General features: G+C 45.3%; 1 protein-coding gene across 7 annotated transcripts in view; it reads left to right on the forward strand.

Moving 5' to 3' along the window:
- Positions 1–26,714, forward strand: part of AFG2A (AFG2 AAA ATPase homolog A) — a 739,142-nt gene that overhangs the window by 33,150 nt on the left and 679,278 nt on the right. For all 7 annotated transcript variants that reach the window (XR_012231536.1, XR_012231538.1, XR_012231537.1 and 4 more), the window contains 2 exons: positions 15,304–15,897; positions 18,065–18,194. Coding sequence is in view for 4 of the 7 variants with exons in the window: in XM_073572029.1 (XP_073428130.1) it covers positions 15,304–15,897; positions 18,065–18,194 (724 nt within the window). In the remaining 3 variants the exon portion in view is untranslated. The remainder of the gene's footprint in view (positions 1–15,303; positions 15,898–18,064; positions 18,195–26,714) is intronic.

Below are 26,714 nucleotides of genomic sequence, written 5' to 3' on the forward strand. Positions count from 1 at the left end.
GCGATTGCAGGGCCCGCCGGCATTGAAATGCAGTACAGTGCAGTTCAATTTCGGCCTGGCCCAGGTGCCGGATAAAAGTCCTTGGCGGGCCGCATGTGGCCCGCAGGCCGTAGTTTGAGGACCCCTGTGTTAGACTCTTATGAGTCCAAGTGTATTCAGTCTCCCTCATCCAACCTGCCTGACAGTTGCATCTTGTATTGAGCAGTGTGAGAGCTCAGCAGCAGAAAGGACACTGAGGTGCTGCCAATCAGACTAGTGGGCGGTATTGAGTTTAAACTTGTATTGAAGAGGTTATCCACTACCCTACCCTACACTAAAGTGATTTTTTTTTCCCCTCCATACTCAAAAATCAATCTGAACTTCAACAATGTGTTTGATCAGAGAGTCATCAGAGTTTGGTCAATGTGTCCAGTTTTTACTGTTAGATTTTTGTCAGAGTTTCAAAAGGTTTTTCTTGGATGCAAAAAAAGTGCTGTATGTTTCTTTCACAGACCCATAGACTTGCATTATTGAGTTTGATAACAAATATCGGACATGTCTCCTTGCTTTTGTGCGGGCGGACCGCTCGGTCCGAGAAAAAAAAATTGGACATGTGAAATACCCTATAGACTATCATAGGTACATGTATCTGTGAAAAGCAGACAGCACTTGTATGAAAAAAAATGATGTCTGAAAAACATGCTGAAGGATAATGCTCCTAAAAGTCTCCATGTCCTTTTTCTCCCAGTTTTTATTTTTTATGCCTTTTTGCTTTATTTATGTACTTTGGCATCATCCACTCCTCTTCCCTTCTGACTGCAGTTCCCATCAGCCCTTGTGCTGGGTTGCAAACCAGCAGTGAGTACAGTCCTCCACCTAAACCCCTCCAACTCCACTCCCAGCATCACACACAGTCCTAGCACTAAATTCCTCTTACTCCTCCCTTCACATCGCATGCAACCCAGCACCATCTCCTGCACTATAGACACTGTTGCAGGGAATATAAATGATGCACAGAACACCACCTCTGGTAATAGAGATTATTCCCCCACACCCGCTCACTGACTAATGGATGGTCAGACAGAAAGAGCTGTAAGTAAATATATATATATTTTATTATACATATTGTAAGGTTGCTACCAGACACATACAGTAGTTGATGGGAGGTATGTATCATGGAAATGGTTGTCCTGTGTAATGTAAACCTGGTGTGATGCTCTAGTACACATAGTACTAAGAGGCTTGTTTTGTGCACCTGGGTAAGGTTTACAGGCAGCCTGAGAGATGGGTGTCTGGCTACCCACATACCCCAACTCTGGGTGGGGTTTATATGGTAAAACTGAGTCTTTTTGACACATGATCTGTGTGTGAAGGTAAGAAGGCCTCCTGTGTGATGTTTCCAGTCTGAGTTGGTATACTCGATGCTATCCAGCCTTTGTGTCCCGGACTGTCTCTAAAGTGACTTTATTAGAGCTGTTTACTTTGTTTTGCCTGCACTGAAAGACTGTTAATTTTCCTTTGCTTGTGGCATGTTTTATGAAGCACCAATAAACCAGCCTGGACATTTAAATAGAAACTGTTCCTGTGTTACATCACCAGGCACCCAAGTGAGTAGCATTCCCACAATTGGTGTTAGAAGGGCAGGCAGCATTCTCATGGAACACGTGAGACTGCTACAGAAGTATTGCATGTCGTGGATGAAGGTGGATATAAGCCAGGGAGAAACGTCTGACAGCATAGAGGACCTGATTAAACACCTGGTGCAAGCCCAGTAGCAGCAGCAGCAACAGTTGGCACAACAGGAGACAAGCTGCTTATGCAACAGATCCAGTAGCAGCAACAAGTCTAGCACTGACAACAGCAGCCGCATATTGAATTTCTCACAGAGGCAGTTTGTGGTATGGCGGCAGCTCTGTCAGCTGATGTTTTTTCCATTTGGAAGGTGGTAAGGTGAGCAGAAAACGACCGAGAGGCATTTTTGACCGACCATTTTTGAAAGGGTCGCCGTGATGGAGAAACTCCCACCAGAGCAATGGGCAGAAGTGCTGGCGCCATAATTAACGGTGGATCCTCTGAAGGCCTACTATGACTTAGCCTTACAAGACGCCAAGGAATATGTAAATCTGAAACTTTGATGCGCTTGGGGATGACAATGACTATCAGGGCACAAGTGGTCCTCCGCTGGCTGTATTACTGAGACAAACTCCCTCCCAAATGTTTGATCTGCTGCACCTGGTCCAAAAATGTTTGCAGCTAGAGTCCTCTACCCCTGCCCATATGGTAGAGCGAGTGGTAATAGATCGGTTTGTGAATTCCCTTCCAAGGCAAATACAGACTTGAGTTGCCCATGGTGTCCTCTGGAATGCCAATGACCTGGTCGAATGGTAGCAAGGGGTTGAGGGTTCCTTGGGGAGGCAATCCACTCCATACTGGGGGTCCCAACAGGGGTGGAGGGCCAAAAAGGGGGTGGGGGTCCAAAGGCGCAAGGGAGGTAATGCCGAAGGTCTCAGCTGGCAATATTATATTCTGCAAATGTCCCGGCTCAGGTAATATAGCTGCCTTTTTTTCCGTGGACCTTCATGCAGATGGACTGTAGCCTGGGACACTGCTGTTCATACTATGCTTATCTGGTTTGCAGTGGGCACTATCCACCCAGCGAGGGGCCACAGGCTTGTCCTGTAAAGGTGGATGGTTGGCAAGTGACTAGAATGCTAGACTCTGAGTTTGGTGACCCTTGTGAGGGCCACACTCTAGCTGATCCTTGGGAAGAAGGTTGGCATCCACTGAATTCCCTGGAATGACAAAAACTATCCAGTGGTAGAGTGCACATTGAAACGGTCCAAGGTACTGATTTCCACGAGGTCGGCATGGACCAGTACTTACTGCATCCCATTATCATAGGCCGGAACTTTTGTTTGTTTTGGAACTTGTGGGGAAAGGGGACAGAGCTCTGTTGCTCAGATGAGAGACGTGTCGACCCTAAAGAAGGATCTCTAAGGATTGTACAGCCATTGTGACCTGGATTTTCATAATAAGAACGCCAGCCTCATCAAGTGTAAAGAAATCTATTCATTTATGCAGTTTGGATTGTAAATCTAGTGACAGAGCCACTTTAAATATATAGCACTGTGATACAAGCTATAGCTGAATACACACACTAATGTTGGAAAAAAACAACTTTGCAATTGGTCTTTTTTTTTTTTTTAACCACTAAACACTCAGCTTTTGGAATGCAAAATGAATCCATTTTCCTACAATAATCCAACATACTTGATATGGCCAATTTAGGTCTATGATGTTGAATCGTCTTAAATAGATTGATGAATGATATTCTGTTTGGTTCACTCTACCACAATATACAGTGAGTCTACATATATATTGTGTGACATGATATGTGATGTGCTTCATTGCATTAATGGTTAATGAGGTGTGCATATTTCAGGTTTGAAAAAATAACTCATTTACTAATCTCCGGTCTTCCGTAATTACAATTATTTGAGACAAGCCGACCATGGCATGGCGGAGAACCTGAGCCCTATATGTCTTTGGACTTTGCAGTTGTCAGATGAAAGATGTAATTTATAAGCTCCTGTGTGATCATAAAGTATAAGGGCTGATTCACACATTGTATTTTTACTGGACTATTTTTTTTATTGCAGAAACAAACGCTGCGTTTTACAGTACTACTAACAAAGGGAACGAGGTTTCTAGAATCTCATGCACATTTTGCTATTTTTTTTTTTTTTTTTTTTTCCATGTTTGAAACATCATTGTGCTTTTTTTATTTATCTGCAGCATGTTACTTCAGTGTTTTTGACTGGTACAAATGAAAGGAAAAATAATGCAAAAAAAGGACATATTTTGCAAACCATTTTTTTGCCAACACTGAAAACAGAAAAATCTGCTGCCAATACCTAGTCTGTGGCTGCATTTATTTTAATGTGTAATATAATATCTGTGGCATCTGTTAAGCATATACATTGGGGAAAATAAGTATTTAATACATTGCCAGTTTTGCAAGTTATCCCACCTACAAAAAAATGGAGAAGTCTGTAATTTTTATCATGGGTACACTTCAACTGTAAGAGACAGAATCTAAAAAAAATAACATTGTATGTTTTTTACATAATTAAATTGTATTTTATTTTTTGAAATAAGTATTTGATCACCTACCAACCAGCATTAATTCTGACTCGCATACCTGTTAGGCTAGTTTCACACTAGCGTTTTGGGCCGCAGCGCATGGCCGCCGCTAAGCCCCGCCCCCTGCCCGACCCCTCCGGTCATCTCCGCCTAGTATCGCACATGGCTGCATGCGATCTGCACACCCTATCTTTAGCATTGGGTGCACGGACCGTGCGCTGACCGTGCGCTAGTAGAATTTTGCGTGTGCTGCGCCCTTTTGATTGTGCTCCGAGCGCACCAAAATGCAACATGGTGCGTTCGGCACGCACCGGCAAAAGGGCGCACAAAGCGGCACAAACTTTATCTAACGGATCCGTTAGCGCACCCATTGCCCGCAATGATAATGACGCATAGCCAGTATGTGTTATTTCATGACGCACCCTCGAACGCTGCTTGCAGCGTTTTTGGGTGCATTGACATTAACGCACAGCGAACGGACCCATTCGCTGTGCATAGGACTGTATGGGCTAACGCATGGTAGCGCTTGGCACCGGAGCACTATCATGCATTAATGCATACCGTTAGCGCTATGGCGCTAAAGATGTAAAAAATGACATTAGCGCATCCCTAACGCAATGTGAACCTAGCCTAAATTGCACCTGTTTGAACTCGTTAACTGTATAAAAGACACCTGTCCACACACTCAATCAATTACACGCCAACCTCTCCACCATGGCCAAGACACAAAGATCTGTCTAAGGGTGAGTGCACACGCTGCGGATTCACCTGCTGATTTTTCCACGCGGATTTGCAGGTAAAACCGCAGGTAAAGTGACCTGCGGTTTTCCTGCGGATTTGCCTGCGGTTTGACACCTGGACAATGGAACAGGTGTCAAACCGCTGCGGAATCCGCAGAAAGAATTGACATGCTGCGAATTTAAAACCGCAGCAAAACCGTGCGGAAAAATCCTCAGCGTGGGCACTGCGGTTTTGAAATCCCATTGGCTAATATTATACTGTACAATGTCTGCGGAACTGCTGCGGATCTGCAGGGCCAAAAACGCTGCTGATCCGCAGCAGAATCCTTAGCGTGTGCACATACCCTAAAGACACCAGGGACAAAAATTGTAGACCTGCACATGACTTGTATGGGCTACAAGACAATGGGCAAGTAGTTCAGTGAGAAGGCAACAACTGTTGGCACAATGATTAGAAAATGGGAGAAACACAAGATGACTTAATCTTCCTCGTTCTGGGGCTCCATGCAAAATCTTGCCTCGTGGGGTAAGGATGATTCTGAGAAAGGTCAGGATTCGGCCCAGAACTACATAGGAGGACCTGGTCAATGAGCTGAAGAGAGCTGGGACCAGTCTCAAACATTACAGGTAGTAACACACTATGCCATCATGGATTAAAATCCTGCATGGCATGCAAGGTCCCCCTGCTCACACCAGGACATGTGCAGACCCATTTGAAGTTTACCAATGACCATGTGGATGATCCAGAGGAGGCATGAGAGAAGGTCATGTGGAGAGACGAGACCAAAATAGAACTTTTTGGTATCAACTCCACTTGCCGTGTTTGGAGGAAGAAGGATGAGTACAACCCTAAGAATATCCTCCCAACCGAGAAACATGGTGGGTGAAGCATCATACTTTGGGGATGCTCTTCTGCAACGGGGATATTGAAAGGAGAATGGATGGGGTCATGTTTGCGATGTTTTGGCCAACAGCCTCCATCCCTCAGTAAGAGCATTGAAGAAGGTCAGTCTGGCTCTTCCTGCGTGACAGTGACTCGTAACACACAGCCAGGTCAACTAAGGAGTGACTCTGTAAGAAGCATTTCAAGGTCCTGGAGTTGCCTAGCCAGTCTCCAGACCTGAGCCCAATAGGAAATCTTTGGAGGGAGCTGAAACTCAATAGTGCCCAGCAACAACCCCAAAACCTGAAAGATCTGGTGAAGATCTGTATGCAGGAGTGAGCCAAAATCCCTACTGCAGTTTGTGCAAACTTGGTCAAAAACCAGAGGAAACGTCTGATGTCTGTAATTGAAAACAAAGGTTTCTGTACCAAATATTAAGTTCTGTTTTTCTACTGTATCAAATAGTTATTTCATGCAATAAAATGCTATTTAATTATTTAACCCCTTAACGACCGCCGATACGCCCTTTAACCCCTTCCTGACATTTGACGTACGATACCGTCCATGTGCCCTGGGCCTTAATGCCCATGGACGGTATAGTACACAGCTGACACCCGGCACTGTGTCAGGAGCGGTCACGGACTGCTCCCGGCACATTAACCCCCGGCACACTGCAATCAAACATGGTCGCAGTGTTTTGGGGGCATAGGGAAGAATCGCGCAGGGAGGGGGCTCCCTGCGTGCTTCTCTGAGACCCTCAGAACCACGCGATGTGCTCACGTTGTTCCGAGGGCCTCCTCCCTTCAGGCCCCCGGATCCAAGATGGCCACGGGGGCCTTCCGGGTCTTGCAGGGAGGTGACTTCTCAGTGCCTGCTGAGAGCAGGCGCTGAGAGGCCGTCTGCACTGCCTGCCAGATCGCTGATCTAACACAGTGCAGTGCAAAGTGTCAGATCAGTGATCTGACACTATATAGTAATGTCCCCGCCGGGACAATGTAATAAAGTAAAAAAAAAAAAAAAAAAAAAAATCGTGTAAAAATAATTTGTAAAAAAAATAAATAAAAATATTCCCTAATAATTTCTTTTTTTGTGTAAATACTAAAAAAAATAAAAATACACATATTTAGTATCGCCGTGTCCGTAACGACCCGCCCCAAAAAACTGTCCCACTAGTTAACCCCTTTAGTGAACCCCTTAAAAAAAAGCAAAAAACAGTGCTTTATCATCATACCGCCAAACAAAAAGTGCAATAACACGCGATCAAAAAGACGGATATAAATAAACATGGTACCGCTGATGATACAGCGAAAAAGTTAAGTTACAGCTCGCAGAATAAAGCGATGCAAAAATAATAATTTTTTATATAAAACTGTTTTTTTTGTATAAAATCGCCAAAACACAGAAAAAACCCATAAATAAGGTATCGCTGTAATTGTACTGACCCGAAGAAGAAAACTGCTTTATCAATTTTACTACACGCGGAACGGTGTAAACGCCCCTCCCCCAAAAAATTCATGAATTGCTGTTTTTTTGTTCATTCTGAGTCCCAAAAATCGGAATAAAAAGCGGTAAAAAAGTCACGTGCCCGAAAATGGTACTAATAAAAACGTCAACTCGTCCCGCAAAAATAAGATGTCACATGAGTCTGTGGGTCAAAATATTTAAAAATTATAGCTCTCAAAATATGGTGATGCAAAATCTATTTTTTGCAATAAAAAGCGTCTTTTAGTGTGTGACAGCTGCCAAACCTAAAAACCTGCTATAAATAGTAAATCAAACCCCCTTTATCACTCCCTTAGTTGGGGAAAAATAATAAAATTAAAAAAAATGTATTTATTTCCATTTTCCGATTAGGGTTAGGGGTGTGTTGGGGTTAGGGCTGGAGCTAGAATTGGGGGGGTTTCCACTGTTCAGGCACATCAGGGGCTCTCCAAATGCGACATAACACCCGCAGACCATTCAATCAAAGTCTGCATTCCAAAAGTCACTACTTCCCTTCCAAGCCCCAACGTGTGCCCATACAGTTGTGTTCTCCCACATGTGGGGTATCACCGTACTCAGGACAAATTGGACAACAACTTTTGGGGTCCAATTTTTCTTGTTACCCTTGGAAAAATAAAAAATTGGGGACTAAAAGATCATGTTTGTAGAAAAAATTATTTTATTTTCACGCCCGGGCATTATAAACTTCGGTGAAACACTTGGGGGTTCAAAGTGGGGTTGTTGGGGGGTCTAGTTTCCAAAATGGGGTCACTTGTGGGGTATTCCACTGTTCAGGCACATCAGGGGCTCTCCAAATACGACATGGCGTCCGATCTCAATTCCAGCAAATTTTGCGTTGAAATAGTCAAACGGCCATGCGCCCAAACAGTGGTTTACCCCCACATATGGGTTATCAGCGTACTCAGGAAAAATTGCACAATAACTATTGGGGTCCTGTTTCCCTTGGGAAAATAAAAATTGGGGGTGAAAAGATGATTTTTGTGGAAAAAATATGATTTTTTAATTTTACGGCTGTACGTTATAAACTTCTCTGAAGCCCTTCGGGGTTTAAAGTTCTCATCACACATCTAGATAAGTTCTTTGGGGGGGTCTAGTTTCCAAAATGGGGTCACTTGTGAGGGGTTTCTAGTGTTTAGGCACATCAGGGGCTCTCCAAATGCGACATGGCGTCCGATCTCAATTACTGTCAATTTTGCGTTGAAAAAGTCAAATGGCGCTCCTTCCCTTCCGAGCTCTGCCATGCGCCGAAACAGTGGTTCCCCCCCACATGTCAGGTATCAGCGTACTCCAGACAACTTGTACAATAACTTTAGGGGTCTAATTTCTCATGTTATCCTTGGTAAAATAAAAAAAATTGGACCTGTACTAATTTTTATGTGAACAAAAAATTAAATGTTAATTTTTTTTTTTTTTAAACATTCAAAAAATTCCTGTGAAGCACCTGAAGGGTTAATAAACTTCTGTGCAGTTTTTAGAATGGTGTTACTTTTGGGTATTTTCTATCATATAGAACCCTCAAAGTGACTTCGAATGTGATGTAGTCCCTAAAAAAAAAAAAAAAAAAAAAATGGTGTTGTAAAAATGAGAAATCTCTGGTCAACTTTTAACCCTTATAACTTCCTAACAAAAAATATTTTGGTTCCAAAATTGTGCTGATGTAAAGTAAACATGTGGGAAATGTTACTTATTAGGTATGTTGTGTGCCATATCTCTGTGATTTAAGGGCATAAAAATTCAAAGTTGGAAAATTGCGAAATTTTCACCAAATTTCCATTTTTTTCACAAATAAACTAAAGTTATATCAAAGAAATTTTAACACTAACATGAAGTACAATATGTCCCAAGAAAACAACATCAGAATCACCAGGATCCATGGAAGTGTTCCAGAGTTATTCCCTCATAAAGGGACAGTGGTCAGAATTGTAAAAATTGGCCCGGTCATTAACAGGCAAACCACCCTTTGGGGTAAAAGGGTTAATGACGGCAGTTAAGGGTAATTATTCCTCAGCGCCGCTTTTTAATGGCGTTGAGAAATAAGATTATAGCCCCCCCCCCCCCCCCCAGCGTCGTAAAATCTCCGGGTCTCGGCTACCGGGGGTATCTGAGACCCCGGAGAACATGATTCGGGTTGGTTTTTACCGACCCCAGTGTTGTTATCACGGAATAACGGTGACCGCAAAGAAAAAAAGTCAAAAATCCTATTTATTTCTCTCCTCTGATACGATCTAGCACATTACAGAGAGAAATGGGGTCCCCTCGAGCCCCCCCCCCAGTATCTCTGGTGTCCCTCCTGCTATTTCCCTTGGCGTCTTCTTCCGGGAAGAATATGGCGGGCGCATGCGCAGTGCGCCCACCGACATTTGCTGGCCAGCACCCGGCAACAATAGATTTTTCCTATTGGTTCATTTAGATCACAGTGATCAAAATAAAAAAAAAAATAGTAAATTAATCCCTCCCCTTTATCACCCTCTTAGTTAGGTAAAAATAATACAATACAATTTTTTTTATTTTTTTTTCCATTTGAGTTAGGGCTAGGGTTAGAGTTATGATTGGGGTTATATTTGGGGTTAGACCTAGGGATGCTCCGTTCCATTGGCCTCAAGGACACCGTTCTCTCCTGGTTCTCCTCCTATCTCTCTGACTGCTCCTTTACTGTATCTTTTGCCGGTTCCTCCTCCTCTCACCTTCCCCTTACTGTTGGGGTTCCTCAAGGATCGGTTCTAGGCCCCCTCCTCTTCTTCTTGTACACTGCCCCTATTGTTCAAACAATCAGTAGATTTGGTTTCCAGTACCATCTTTATGCTGATGACACCCAATTATACGCTTCTTCTCCTGACATCATGCCAGCCTTTCTAGAAAAAAGTGGCGATTGTCTAAACGCTGTGTCTAACATCATGTCCTCACTATATCTGAAACTGAACCTGTCAAAGACTAAACTTCTTGTGTTTCCTCCCTCTACTAATGTACCTATACCCGACATTGCCATTTCTGTGTGTGGTTCCACTATTACTCCCCAGCAACATGCCCGCTGTGTTGGGGTCATACTTGACTCCGAGCTTTCCTTTGACCCCCACATTCGATCACTGGCTCGCTCTGGTCATCTGCACCTCAACATTTCTAGAATTCGACCTTTTCTTACTTTTGACTCCACAAAAACTCTTACTGTTTCTCTTATTCATTCTCTATTGCAACTCTCTTCTAATCGGTCTCCCTTTTACCAAACTCTCCCCTCTCCAATCTGTCTTGAATGCTGCAGCCAGGATCATATTCCTCGCCAATCCTTACACCGATGCCTCTACCTTGTGCCAGTCATTACACTGGCTATCCATCCACTCCAGAATCCAGTACAAACTTATTACCCTCACCCACAAAGCTCTCCATGGCTCAGCACCACCCTACATCTCCTCCCTTGTTTCAGTATACCACTCTACCCGCACCCTCCATTCTGCTGATGACCTGAGTTTAGCATCCTCAACAATCAGAACCTCCCACTCCTGTCTCCAAGACTTTACATGTGCTGCGCCAATTCTTTGGAATGCACTTCCCAGGTCAGTACGATTAGTCCCCAATCCCCACAAGTTTAAGCGTGCCCTGAAAACGCATTAATTCAGACTGGCCTATCGCCTCAACACATTAACCTAATCTATCCCTGGGTGGCACAGTCAAAAGTTTTACCATAACCAGGTTCCCCGCATCATGTTCCCACATGCATTATACATCCATTAGCCCTCTGTGTCTGTGCTGTTACACACTTAACATTATGGCTGGTCCAAACAATCAGGGCAATTGTTACCACCCACCTTTCGTGTCTCCCCATTTTCCTCATAGATTGTAAGCTTGCGAGCAGGGCTCTCATTCCTCTTGGTATTTGTTATATCCTAGGTGATTATTATTATGCTGTAATGTCTATTGTCTGTACAAATCCCCTATGAAATGTAAAGTACTGCGGAATATGTCGGCGCTATAGAAATAAAATTTATTATTATTATAGGGTTAGTGCTAAGATTAGGGTTAGGGTGGTGTTGGGATTAGGGTAAGGAGTGTGTTGGGGTTAGGGTTATGGTTGGGAATGGGGCTGTGTTAGGGTTGGAGTTAGATTTGGGAGGTTTCTACTGTTTATTTACATCATGGGGTCTCCAAACACCACATTCTGAGCCCTGTCATGGGCCCAAACAATGGCTTTCCATCATATACGGGGTATTGGCGTACTAAGGGGAAATTGAACAACAAATTTTGTGTCCATTTTCTCTTTATACCCTCGTGAAAATAAAAAACTTTGGTTCCAAAGTAAATTTTTTTGTGAAAAAAGCAAAAAATTTTTTCCTTCCACATTGCTTTAGTTCTCGTGAATCACCTGAAGGGTTAATAAACTTCTTGATTGTGGTTTTGCGCACCTTGAGGGGTGCAGTTTTTAGAATGGTGTCACTTGAGTATTTTCTCTTATATTGATCCCCCAAACTCGCTTCAAATGTGAGGTGGTCCATAAAAAAATGGTTTTGTAAATTTTGTTGGAAAAATGAGAAATCACTGGTCAACTTATGACGTCCTAAAAAAAAATTATGTTTCCAAAATTGTGCTGATGTAAAGTAGACATGTGGAAAATGTTGTTTATGAACTATTTTGTGCTATATGACTCTCTGATTTAACCCCTTTCCAACATCGGGCGTAAATTTACGCCGATGTTGAACTCCCTCCCGGTGGTGAGCCCACATCTTTCCTGGAACATACATTCAGCTGTTTTAAATAGCTGACATGTGCCAAGAACAGCCGCGAGTGGAATTGCGATCCACCCGCGGCTATTAACATGTTAAATGCCGCTGTCAAACTGTGACTGCGGCATTTAACAAGCACTTCCGGCAATCGTGCCAGAAATTCGGCCATCGGTGACCCCGTCACGTGTTCGCGGGTCACCGATAGGTTGGCATGGCAATCAGTGGCCTCCTGGAGACCTCTATGGTTGTCACTGCCGGATTGCTATGAGCACCACCTAGTGTTCGGCACTCATAGCAAGTGAGGTATTCTCCTACATACAGGTAATCTGATCATCACCTGTATGTAGCGGAGCTGATCGGACAAGTGCAGCTTCTAGTCTCCCATGGAGACTGTTGAAGCATGGAAAAAGTAAAAAAATGTTTTTAAAAATATAAAAAATAAAACATTTCAAATCACCCCCCCCTTTCGCCCCATTCAAAATAAAACAAACAAAAAAATCAAACATACACATACTTGGTATAACCGCATTCAGAATCACCTGATCTATCAATAACCTGATCGCTGAACGGCGTAGCGAGAAAAAAAGTCAAAACGCCAGAATTTCTTTTTTTTGGTTGCCATGACATTGCATTAAAATGAAATAATGGGTAATAAAAAGAACATATCTGCACCAAAATGGTACCAGTAAAAATGACAGCTCGGCGTGCAAAAAAATAAGCCCTCACCCAACCCGAGATCACGAAAAATGGAGACACTACGAGTATCGGAAAATGGTGCAAATTTTTTTTTTTTTTTTTAAACAGAGTTTGACTTTTTTTTCACCACTTAAGAACCTAGACATGTTTGGTGTCTATGAACTTGTAATGACCTGGAGAATCATAATGGCAGGGAAGTTTTAACATTTAGTGAACCTAGTAAAAAAGCAAAACAAGCAATTTCACCACACTGGGAATTTTTTTTCCTGTTTTCGAGTACATGACATGGTTAAACCAATAGTGCTTTTCAAAAGCACAACTCGTCCTGCAAAAATCCAGCCCTCACACGGACATTTTGACCAAAAAATAAAAAAGATATGGCTCGGGAAGAAGGGGAGCAAAAAATGAAAATGCAAAGCCAAAAATACCTCTGGTCGTTGAGAGGTTAAAGGCACAAAATGTAAAAGTTTGAAAATTGTTAAACTTTAAACATTTTTGCCAAATTTCCATTTTTTTTTTTTATTATATTTTTATAAATAGATGCAAGTTATATAGAATCAATAAGTGCAATATGTCCCGAAAAAACATTCTTAGAATCAGTGAAGTGTTCCAGAGCTATAACCTCATAAAGGGACACTGGTCAGAATTGTAAAAATTGGACTGGTCGTTAAGTACCAAATTGGCTCTGTCACTAAGGGATTAAAAATCATACAATGTCATTATCTGTTTTTCTTTTTTTTATATTCTGTATCTCACAAGTGATGTGTACCTAAGATGCAAATTACAGATCTCTCCATTCTTTGTAGGTGGGAAAACTTGCAAAATCGGCAGTGTATCAAATACTACTTTCCCCCTCTGTATGTCCTGGTGTATATGATAAGCAGATGCTTATTGCATGCTTTGAATATGCCCCTATGAGAAGCCTCTTGTTCATTCCCCTCTTTTAGGCTACTTTCACACATCAGTTTTTTGCTGTCAGGCATGATCCGGCTTTTTTTAGAAAAAACGGATCCGGCATAAATTTTGGAGAACTGTAGAAACGGATCCGTTTTTTTGCTGGATCCGTCTCTGTTCCTGGAGGCTGGCCAATTGGATCTGAGCATGCGCAGACTTAAAAAAACCGGATCCGGTTGCTGGATCCGTCTTTTTCTGGATCCGGCGCTTCCGGCTTTTTCGCCGGAGACAAAAAACGTAGACGTTTTTTCAAGACGCCGGAATGAGACAAGTTGCCGGATCCGGCAAAAAACGGATGAAACGCAATGCCATCCGGCACGATCCGGCGCTAATGCAAGTCAATGGGGAAAAACCGGATCCGGCATTGCATTTTGCCGGATCCGTTTTTTCCAAAAAAAGCCGGATCGCGCCTGAAGGCAAAAAACTGATGTGTGAAAGAGGCCTTAGTTCATCGGTCTATCCTGAGACATGTGAGACCGGCTGGGTGCTGGAGCTGTGCAGTCAGTTGTTAGGTTATGTATCCCAGCATCCAGGCTGTCAAACATGATTCGGCTTGTCTGTTCAAAACTTGCTTTGGCAGCAATGAAGGGGAATAGAGGTGCTTATCAGATTTTTTTTCCCCTATAGGAACGTTTTCCCACAATAAATATTTATCACCTTGCAATGGGTTAGATTATAAATGTGTTATTGTTTTACAGAGCAGCGGCTGACTGATAGCCGGTCCTGACTGACAGCCGGTCCTAATGAAGAGCTGGAGGTGCGGTTACAGCCGCCGCTGTGTATTTTCAGGACATAGCCGCCCGTGACTGAAACCGAATGCTAAACGGGAGAATAAAGTTAATTTTCTCCCCTCAGCATTCGGCTATGTGCAGGTAACCGCGGTGGGTTAGTAATGCCATTAACCTGCAGATTAACCCCATATCTGCAGTTTAATAGCGTTTTTGCTGGTGACAGGCTCCCTTTAAGCATACATACTGTTGCTCCATTCAGTGTGCAGGAGGCTGATACAGTCCCAAAGAGTATGACTAGAGTAGAGTGACGGCGTGCATGCTTGGATATTGCTCCACTCAGAGATCTCTGTACTCTAGTTGTGAAGTGAGGAGTTACGGGGGATCAGGATACCATGTTATAGTGAACTCTGGAGATGACTGGATCAGACATTGTGTGATACAATTTCGTTAAAGGAAATTTGTAACCAGGTTTTGTTACCCTGTTTGAGAGCAGCACAATGTCAGGGCAGAGTCTCTGGTTCCAGCAATGTATCACCCATTGGGCTACTTTCGGCAGTTTTGATAAAATCACAGATTTATCTGCTGCAAATCTACCAGTTCTCTGAATGCTGAGCTCTGCATAACCGCACCTCCACCACTGATTGGCAGCTCCCTTATAAACTGTGCATAGGGTGAAAGCTGCTACTCCGTTGTGGGGGTGGGATTATACAAAGCTCATCAATATGGAAGACTACATGACATCAGGTTCACTCGTCCCATGGTGATCTCCTGCTGAGCAAACAGTGATATTATCAAAACTGTAGCAAGCAGTCTAGTAAGTGACACATCACTGGAATCAAGGTATCTGTCTCTACATTATGCTGCTCTCAAATTAGTAGGCCAAACCTGGTAACCAATTCCCTTCTTGTTTTTAATTTTGTAAAACCATTACATTTACTCTTTATTTTGTGTTCATATTTTAGATGGGAAAATAGTTTTACCTGGAAATGTTATCAATGTAACTTTCTATGGGAGATCATGCAGCATGCTGGTGGAAAGGATAAAAGGCCCTGACGGTGGTGTCCAAGAACCATTTCACAGTAATCCACACGAAACGACTACTGGCAAATCCATTGTGGACTTCAGCAGTTTGGACCTTTCATTACAGCTTAGCTCACTAGATATTGAGGACCGTAAGGATGTAGCTGTTACTAGTACACCAAGCAAAGCTGAAGAAAACAAATATTGCTTTGCTTCTTCACCTTCAGAAGATCAAAGCATGGGAGAGCCTTGCCAAGAGACGTCTTGGAGTCCTACCTGCGTCATATCTGGTACCAGTGATGACCACGCTGAACTGTCTCCACATACAAAAGCTGGAGTTAGAGGTAACTCAGATATATTTTATTATATTTCGCCTCTAACTCGAGTAAAATGTAAAATCCCAAAGACACAAGCAGAAGAGGATATGAAAAACAAAGTTACTTACGATATGATTGGTGGATTACAGACCCAACTGAAGGAAATCAGGGAAACAATAGAGCTACCTCTGAAGGAGCCCGAATTGTTCAAATCCTATGGTAAGTGGTCAAAAATTTGAGAAAATCCTGGTATAATAAACAGTCTATATCTATGATGAAATATGTTTTAAAGAAGCTCTCCCATCAGTTTTTATCCTTTTAATATAGTGCAATTATATTATATAGCACTATTTAGATACAATTGCTATTTTTGCCTATCTACCCAGATAATTATTTTTTTCCTTTAACTCTATGACATCACATGATTAAAAATAGTGTAGCAGAATCCTTCTAAAGGGCCTGTCACACTAAGCGATATCGCTAGCAATATCGCTATAACGTCACTGGTTTTTGTGCCGTTATAGCGATATTGCTAGCGATATCCCTATGTCTGATACTTACCTCCGACCGCTCCCCCGCTGGCTATCGCTGATCGTGCGAGAACGTCCTGGGCCGTTTCTCGTCGTCAGCTTCCTGCTGTGCTTCCTGTGGCGCCGACGAGCGACGTGTGGACGCGGGCGGGAGGATGTCAGGATCGCCTCGTCTGACAGGTAAGTAGCGACCGCCGACTGCTGCTATGTCGCTGGTGAGATCTGCCTGTGTGGCAGCTCACTAGCGACCACTTAGCGATGCACCAGCGATCCTAACCGGGTCATATCGCTAGTCGGGATCACTGGTGCATCGCTAAGTGTGACAGTACCTTAAGGCTGGTTTCACATTAGCGCTTTTTAAGCGCACGCACGGCCGGGGGTAGCTCCGCCCCCGAGCCGGCTCTCTGCCCGGCGTGCCCGCCCCTTGCTTGTAGCGCCGCCTCCTAGCGCACAGCGGCGCCTGCGATCGGCGCACCCTATCTTTAGCATAGGGTGCGCAGATCGTGCGCAGGCCGTGCGCTAGTTGCGCTTTGACCTGCGCTGCGCACTCTTGATGGTGCGCCGTGCGCGCCAAAATCCGAAAAGTTTGATTTTGGCGCGCACGGCGCACCGTCAAAAGTGCGCAGCGCAGGTCAAAGCGCAACTAGCGCACGGCCTGCGCACGATCTGCGCACCCTATGCTAAAGATAGGGTGCGCCGATCGCAGGCGCCGCTGTGCGCTAGGAGGCGGCGCTACAAGCAAGGGGCGGGCACGCCGGGCAGAGAGCCGACTCGGGGGCGGAGCTACCCCCGGCCGTGTGTGCGCTTGAAAAGCGCTAATGTGAAACCAGCCTAAGCTGTATATACAGGAGGTCTATTTCCCCGTATGAGAAATAAATCACTGCAAAAGTCTCTGGCGGGGGGAGGGTGGGAGTTGAAGAGGAAAATTAGTCATGCAGGGAATAGAGACTTCCTGTGTCACGACACAGTTGTCGGGTGACCCGGGACCAAGGGCTCCTTCCCTGTCCCTAACATTAGGGGACACCCTAACTCACCCTACTCCCCAGGATACGTCTGAAGGTGAAGATACTGGTTCCTCCACCCTTGCCTTATCTCCTGAGTTAGCCCTCCGTCTGTTCTCTTCCCCCACCCAGGGAAGAGGGGGCGCTACTGTGCACTGTAGTATACCAACCCGACGAACAAGGTAACACAAACAAGGGTTAACAGAAAACTTCAGACATACAACATATTCTCTAACATATAACAGAGGAATGCATCGGGGTGTGAACATAAGGGAATAAACCAAAACACAAGAATAAGGAATTACCACGCATACAAACCAAACAGCCATCACTAATAACTCCTCCAACTCTCCTTCTCATAAGAACTCCTCCCTCCGATAGTCATGCAGCAATAAAGCTAGCTCTGACAAGGATTTGTATCAGAACCCAGATTATAAATGGGAAAGGAGTGGCTAACTGAGCTCAGCTGTGAGCACAGGGATTTCCAAGATGGCTGCTTAACCCCGTGCCGGAGTAGGAGCAATCAGACCCTGCAGTCTTTTGCCTCCAGACTGTCGAGCTAACCCCTGTGATATCCTGATTCTACATAGAGCTTACTGGTAGAAAAGCAAAATGAGCAATTGTAAGTACACAGTGCCATACAGTATGATGATTGCAGTATATTAAGAGGATAAATGAATGAGTGCTGTTCTTCAATTATAATTTATTTCATGCTTTATTTAGTTCTTGGTTTGAATGCATTGTGTTTTGGCAATGGAAACATTCATTTTAGCTGGTATCAATAATATGAAATCCTTTAATATCTGACTACTTAGTTGACAAACTGTTTATTGATCCTTTTTGTTTGACTTGCAGGAATTCCTCCGCCACGTGGAGTCTTACTATATGGGCCTCCAGGGACAGGCAAAACACTGATAGCACGCGCAGTCGCTAATGAAGTTGGTGCTCATGTTTCAGTTATTAATGGGCCAGAAATAATGAGCAAGTAAGTGGGACTTTGATCTTTCTTGGATTTCTAATTTGCAGAGATGTGTTACTAATATACAGTAATTTGGTGGACTGGCATGTGTGGGACAGTAGTTTTGTGGTTGATTTTTAGAATTGCAAGGGAAATGTTTCTGGAACTTTGGAATTAAAGTCATTTGTTTTCTAATTATGGCTTGTGTGTTGGGTAGTACTTTGAGTGCACAAGGGTGACGTGTTCTCTATTGTCTATGGGTCTAATTGATAAACCGATCAACGCATTCATGTATTCAACTGTGCCTGTCACCACTCCTGACACCTAAGAGCCAGCTCGCCTGCATGGAGACACTGCAAGATTAGTTATGACAGCGTATGTATCCCAACGCAGGGACCAAGCACTGGGATAACCCAAACCTTTCAGGCTTTGTTAGAAACTTCATCTAATATATAAAGCTCAAGTGTGTGTATGTATGTATGTATGTATGTGTGTATGTCCGGGATTGGAATCCGCACCGTCGCGGCTGCAGCCACAAAATTTGACAGTCACACGCCTGGACCCCGAGAGTGTTCTAGGCTATGTTGTGAGGCGAAATTTGAACCCTGCGCGTTCCAATTCACCAAACAATTTTGCCCCTATCTACATAATGAGGAAAAAGTGTGTGTGTATCAAGCCCCGCCCCTCATTATGATGTCACAATGGTTGCCATGGCGACGCTGATGTCATCATAGGTTGCAAGCCCCGCCGCTCATTATGATGTCATAATGGTTGACTATGGGATGGAGGATGTATGATGGGTATATGGGCACTGGACTATGGGATAGAGGATATGTATGACGGGTATATGGGCACGGGACTATGGGATGAAGGATGTGTGATGGGTATATGGGCACGGGACTATGGGATGGAGGATATGTGTGATGGGTATATGGGCACGGGATTATGGGATGGAGGATATGTATGACGGGTATATGGGCACGGGATTATGGGATGGAGGATATGTATATGGGCATGGGACTATGGGATGGAGGATGTGTGATGGGTATATGGACATGGGACGGAGGATGTGCGATGGGTATATGGGCACTTGACTATGGGATGGAGGATATGTATGATGGGTATATGGGCACGGGCCTATGGGATGGTGGATATGTATGATGGGTATATGGGCACGGGCCTATGGGATGGAGGATAATTATAATTTGCTATAACTAACCACAGTTAATTACTATGCCCGGGCAGCGCCGGGCTCTTCAGCTAGTTATAAATATAAAGGAAACGGATGAGTTGCAGTACTACGAACAATATGTGTGTCCTTACTGTATTTAGTCTTTATGCCTATTTAAGATGGCTTTATGTATGTGCATTTACCCTCTGCTTTCACTAAGGACGCAGCTATTGTTGGTTGCAATCTTTTTGTTTTTTATTTTCTATTTGGGACTTAAGGCTGAAAGTCTTTACTCCCCTCCCTGTGCTCGATCTCTCCTGAATATGTCATAAATACTTACATGCAATAATAATCCTGGAGTGAGCAGGGTTAGCTGGAAAGGGGCAGGGGGACCTTCAGTCCAATACATTTGTGGCAAGCAATTATAACACAAATCCATTTTAAAGGGAATGTCCACTTGAAGATGCAAAAGCCTGCAAGCACAACATGTGACTGAAGGCTGACGAATCCTTACAGTGCGCAATGCGCACATTGTCACAGTTCCCTTGTATTCCCCTTATGTGTGTGAGACCACATACATGTGATTGGGACGTTTGTGGTCACGTACTGACTAACTCAATTCTCTTCTATTGAGAGGAGCCAAATGAGACTAGCTGTCACATGACCACAACTATGCAAATCGCATAGATTTTGTCTGATGGCCACATGTGGAATCATGACTTTATGCACATTGCGTACGGTTGCGATCTGGCAGCCTCCTACAGTGACTGCAGGCTTTGCTTCTGAGTCAGGTTAACTCTTTTAATTTCTGTCTTTAGAACTGTTAAAGATCCATCAAATTTATTAAGAGGTATGCAACTTTTAGTAAATCTGATGGATTTAACTTCACTGCACTTGACTTGAGTTCAAAAGTGGTGCGAGAAGCACCATTCTTAATAAAGCACCCCAATATGCTCTAAAAGGGTATTACCACCTTGTAGAGTGGTGGCATATGACTTGGAAATAGGACCACTTTGGAACTCCCGTATTTATTTTTCTCACTTATATAACGCCATTAATTCCATAGCGCTTTACAGACATTATCATCACTGCCCCCATTGGGGCTCACAATCTAGATTGCCTAGCAGTATGTCAGGGTGAGAGGAAACCGGAGGAAACCTACGTGAACACGAGGAGAACATACAAACTCCTTGCAGATGTTGTCCTTGGTGGGATTTGAACCCAGGACCCCAGCGCTGCAAGGCTGTAGTGCAAACCACTAGTGATGAGTGAACGTGCTTGAATAAGGCGTTATCGGAGCGTTCCAGAGTGCTAACCGAGTGTCTTTGGCGCGCTCGAATAGTATGTTTGAGTCGCCGTGGCTGTATGTCTCTTGGCTGTTTGACAGGCGCAACACATGCAGGTATTGCTTAAGAAGCAGGCTATTCATGCAGGTGTTGCGGCTGTCGAACAGCTGGGACACACATGGCTGTGGGGACTCGACCATATTATTCGAGCACGCCGAAGACACTCGGTTAGCACCTGAGCATCCAATAAGACCTTCATCTAGCTCTTTGAATAAAAACATACTTTTGTGTAGGCTAAGACATTTACATTTTTTTTCTCTTATACCAGTGCATTGTCCACACATATGACATATCAGTCTTCCCTATGGATGAGTATAAAGCAGTCATGGAAAGATTAATGTGCTTTCCTCTGTAGGTGAGAGGTACTGTACACATCTCTGCCACTAATTCCCTGCTGCTTGAAGTCATATATCATAGTGTTACTGACCTGTAAGCAGATCCCAGAGTCTGACTATAGGAACAGGAAGGCTTCTCTGCTGAGGCTTTCATGCTCTCTCAGGAATGTCTTCAATAATTTAAGATCCAGCTCAACAGGAAATCCGAGCCAGGTCCCAAACGCTTATAGTGACCACAACATTATGAGGAAAATGTTCAAAAAATGAAAACTTCATAAATGTAAAGATTTTTATTCACTTCAGGACAAAAGTTCTGCATTATTCACTTTGTAATGGTCTGTAGGTCTCTAACGTTCACTTCTAGGGAATTGCATAAAATGCATTACCTGTTAAATTTTAAAAAAAACTCTGTCACCCCCGAAATACAAATGAAGCTACTTAAATAGTACATTAGGGACTTGGCCCCTATAAATATCATATAGGCAGTATATATTTTATTGCTTTCAAAACTTATTTTATTCCATATGTAAATAAGGTTTGGTGCTTCCTTGGCGCGGCCAAGATCTTGGCGCACCTTTTCACCCCCTCAATTTTCCTCCTGACTGACAGTTCTTGTTCTGACCTCTGACCCATTCTGTGAGGCAGTGTCAGAGCTGGTACTGATCTATTCTGTAACGCACTGAACGCAAAGGGAGAACATAACTGATCCTCTCCAGCCTCTCCTCTTCTCTCATATCGATGAAAAAGGGTGTCATAATGAGAGTGACCACTAGAGGGCAGTGAGGAGCTTGCAAAGGGTGGTTATGTAACTGTCAATAGAGTGTTACATGACTGCCAGAGGTCAAGGTCACTCTCATTGGTCAGAGGTGCCTGTCAGGTGACAGTGGGCGGGGCTACCTAGGCTGAGAGTATAAATCCTGAGGTAAGCTTCTAGAAGCTTCAGCCAGCCTGGGGAGCTCACAAGAGAGGAGGGTCTGCTGTGAGGAGAGGCAGCAGAGAACCCTCAGAGAGAGAGCCTGACAGTGAGGACGGTCACGGGGGGTGACCCAGACGACGGTAGCAGCAGACAGTGACACCCTGAGGGTGAGGATAACGGTGTACCCTGGGTGGTGAAGCGCTGTGGTGAAGGTGCCTAGGGCAGCCACAGCGAAGAGAACCACAGGGGACACCACAATGGTGACACACAGCACAAGTGGAGGTACCCGGGTCTGTGAGGGAAGCAATCCCTAAGATCTCTTGTCATGTTCTGTGAAAGCTGTTAAAGGAGTTGGAGAATAAAGCACGGACCTGTTGCATACGCTTTCCTGTCTCAGCCTCCCGTCTGTCTGCGCTAAGAGGTGGGTCACCCCCCCAGCCCTGTTGGATCTGTATCACCTGAGCACAGCACACCTTCCCCGCCTATCAGCACCATCATTAGCATCACCTCACCACCTAAATTTGCCTGGGCCCTGTCGTCTTGTCGCCACCCCTACACTTGGCGTGGTCAGCAGGATCGTTGCCGCCAATACAACATCTTCAGCGGCAGGCCTGCCACCAAGTAGCAAAGGCCCCCAAGCTGTGTGGGGTGAAGAATTGTTTGGTTGCTGTACCCTGTGGATTATAAATTTAAAAAAAACAAAAAAAAAACTGGACTGTGGATTGCTGGCTGCCACTAAAATGGCTGTGGTGATTTAGTGCCCAAAGAAAGATAAACAGACATTGCTGATTGTACTGGATGACCCGGGGGGGAGTGGTGTTCGTCTGAAGAAAACTGTTCCCTCATGTTGGACCCTGGAAGATGGGTGGAGAGGCCCACCGCCGCACCCCCCAAGAATGGGAGTGGCTCGGGTGGAGAGACCTGCTGTGGCTGTTTGGCGCCATTCAGCTACTGGACCTCGGACGGCATGAGACGCTGTAGCTGTCGGGGTATTGGACGCCAGGAATGGCGGTGGCGCCAAGAATTGGAGACCTACCCAGGGAGTTTCCCCGCGGAGCTGTCGGGCCTGGGGGCCAGCCCTGTCGGATGGCGTGGTGAAAATCAACGGCCGAAAAAGGAGCTGTGGGAAAGCCTGCAGGGAGCAGGCAGCACTCCAGCCCAACCTCATCTCCACTTTCCATTCATCGGGCAGACCACGGGGTCCCGACACTGGCCCTCGGCCTCCCAACCCGACGCCTTGCGCTGTGATGCCTACTGTTCTGGATGACGGCGTGGCCCCTGCCAAGCTGACTGCCGCTGTATCGGCCACGCTCCCGGCCACTACTGAAATCGGGCCATCAACTGCAGTGTCCGACTCACCGGAAAGTGCGGCCGCTGCTTCATCTGTGGCCCTGCCTGAGGTCGCTTTGCCGGAGCCCGTGGGAGCCTTGGTACCAGCTGCTGTCTCCCCTGCGGCCGCGCCGACGTCGCTGTCAAAGCCGGCTGCGGCCTATTCACTATCGGAGCCTGCGGCCGCTTCTGTTCCGCTCTCAACCGCGACCCGCCCACCGGACTCTGCGGCCTATACCGGACCCTCCGCCTGGGTTGCGGAGGTCATTGAAGGAAAAAAGGCCAGAGAGTTGGAGATCTGGGGGCTGCTGCATGAAAAAGGAGAGGCCACCATGTCTGTTCCACGATCATACGGGCAGCTGGTTTATATGGACACTGGCAAGGGCTATGGCTTCATTAGAGACAACACCGGCTACAAAGTATATTTAAATGTTGCCTCCATCAGACACGGCCAGGTTCCTCAACCGGGAGATTTACTCTCTTACTACAAGGAGTATTGCCCCCGCAGCTATTACGCGGTAGCCGTCACCGCCTACCCTGAGCGGTATAAGCCTCCATAAAAGGACGAGGACTCCTGGGTCTCGAGCACCAGGGACACTCGAGACCCAGAGGTATTTTTGACATCCCAGAGACTCCACAGCTGTGGAGTCCCACTGTTATGGCGAGACATCGGCCGCCAGGAGGTGGCCCGGAGTACCTACTGTTTTGGACTGCCGGGACTGTGGTGCACTATTGCACTGATAGGGGACTGTTCCGCGTCCCCATGGGAAGCATATCCTCTGATGTAGCTGGGATGCCTTATGATAGTGTTTTACTCAAAGGAAGGGGAGCACCCCTGTCCTCATTCGATTAATGTTTTTTTTTGTTTTTTATGATTGTCTATTTGTCTTAAGTGTATTGTTTTGTTAGCAAGAAAAAGGTAAAAGGCTAAAGAAAAAAAAATGTTTAAAAAAAACAAAAAAAAAAAAAACGTATTGAAGCCAATTTGAAAAAGTGGTAGTGAATTTGAAATGTTAAAATGTTATTGTTGTTTAAAAAAAAAAAAAAAAAATATGTATTCAGCAGGTCCTGGGTACGGAGAGTATGACGACCACGACTTGTCCAGGTTGACAGGACGACGGGACAAGAAGAAGACAGACGGACCGGGTACCTGAGCCAAAGAGTCTGTGTGACACAGGGGTCTGTGTGACACAGGGGTCTGTGTGACACAGGGGTCTGTGTGACACAGGGGTCTGTGTGACACAGGGGTCTGTGTGACACAGGGGTCTGTGTGACCTAGGGTCTGTGTGACCAGGAGTCTGTGTGACTGGGGGTCTGTGTGACCCAGATGCCGACCATGTCAGTGCCAGGTTTTGACAACACTTTCACCCCAGGATGAGATTGTCGAGGACGACAATGGTTAAAGGAAGGCGGAATGTGGGGAGGTTGACCTTACAGGGACACTCAGATCGATGAAAAAAGGGTGTCATAATGAGAGTGACCATTAGAGGGCAGTGAGGAGCTTGCAAAGGGTGGTTATGTAACTGTCAAGGGCAGCCACAGCGAAGGGACACCACGACGGTGACACATAGCACTAGTGGAGGTACCCGGGTCTGTGAGGGAAGCAATCCCTAAGATCACTTGTCATGTTCTGTGAAAGCTGTTAAAGGAGTTGGAGAATAAAGCACGGACCTGTTGCATACGCTTTCCTGTCTCAGCCTCCCGTCTGTCTGCGCTAAGAGGTGGGTCACCCCCCCCCCCCAGCCCTTTTGGATCTATATCACCTGAGCACAGCACACCTTCCCCGCCTATCAGCACCATCATTAGCATCACCTCACCACCTAAATTTGCCTGGGCCCTGTCGCCTCGCCGCCACCCCTACAGGTGTATCAGTGTATGTAGCAGTGGACAATGACAGTAGACATTTGTGAAAAGGGGGTCTGCCCCCATACTGTGTGCACGCCATGGACTACTTCACAGACTGTGTATATGTGCAGGACTGACCAAGCAACTGCTGTCAGTAATGAGTCAGAAGTACTCCGTATGCAAATTGAGGAGGCATAAAGGCTCACCAAGCACTTGGCAATGCCGAGGGTACACCATTGCCCCCCTTATTTACGTATGAAATAAAAAAGTTTTAAAAGTCATTACAACAATTAAATATACAAAGAGCTTATGATCTTTATAGAGCCCATATACACAGTATATCACAAAAGTGAGTACACCCCTCACAATTCAATGCAAAGTAGTCAGTGTACAGCTTGTATATCAGTGTAAAATTGGTGTTCGCTCTAAATAACTCTGCCATTAATGTCTAAACCGCTAGCTACAAAAGTGAGTACACCCCTAAGTGAAAATTACCAAATTAGCTATTTTTCCTCCCTGGTGTCAGGTAACACTAATGTGGAGGTGTGTTAAGTTTGGTATTATCTCTCTCACGCTCTCTTACTGATCACTGGAAGTTGAACATAGTTCTGTCATGATCCTAGTGTGGACTGGACCCGCACGCTTGGGGTTAATGTCTGGAGCCCAGTACTGGTGGACCTGCAGTCCTGGGGTTAATGTTATGATGCCAGTGCGGGCTCTTACCTGCACACCTGGGGCATATTATTGTGGCCTCTCCTTGGTTCAGGGAGAGCTTCTTATAGCCCCAGGAAGCGCCAATCCCCTGTCAGTTATACTTTGACCCGAGTGTGTTTGTGATGTGTTCTTGTTTTCCTGATACTTTGGTTTTTGACTCGGTCTGTTCTCTGGATACTGCTTGTTGGATTCTGATTTTGTACCTTCTATGTCTGTTTGGCGTTGACCGCTGCCTGGCCCCGACTATCCGATTTGTCTCATCCTTGGTACTGTACTGCTATCTCTGTGTATGACTCCGTTTGTCTGACCTGAGGATTCCTATAGTTGTGTCCTGCAGTATCTCTGCAGCAGGACGCTAAGCCCCACCCCTTTCAGTCACCTGACCGTAGGTCCTGTGCTGCTTGCTAACTTCGGTGTCCCAGGTCCTGTCTGCTGGAGTTTTCCCCCGCTGTAGCCAACACCGAGCTCCTCTGTAGTGTGGGTGAGTCCCTGTTCAGCTGTGGCTGTCCGCCGGCGCTGACCGGACCATGATATTATAACTGACCTTAGTACGGACTCCCAATCAACATAGCACAGGGCAGCCCCGAACTCGAAGACTCAAGGTTGGTACAGCGCTCAGTGCAGTACCTGGTTCATTGGAAGGGGTATGGACCGGAGGACAGGTCCTGGGTGCCGGCCCGGTTGATGCATGCGGATCGCCTGGTTCGAGCTTTCCATGCTAGGTACCCGGGCAAGCCTGGGGGTCCAGAGGCCCCCTGTTGAGAGGGGGGTACTGTCATGATCCCAGTGCAGACTGGAGCCGCACGCTTGGGGTTAATGTCTGGAGCCCAGTACTGGTGGACCTGCAGTCCTGGGGTTAATGTTATGATCCCAGTGCAGGCTCTTACCTGC

This window comes from Dendrobates tinctorius, unplaced genomic scaffold (genome assembly GCF_039654945.1).
Source record: "Dendrobates tinctorius isolate UK_male_01 unplaced genomic scaffold, ASM3965494v1 ptg000030l, whole genome shotgun sequence".
NCBI classification, from domain to species: domain Eukaryota; kingdom Metazoa; phylum Chordata; class Amphibia; order Anura; family Dendrobatidae; genus Dendrobates; species Dendrobates tinctorius.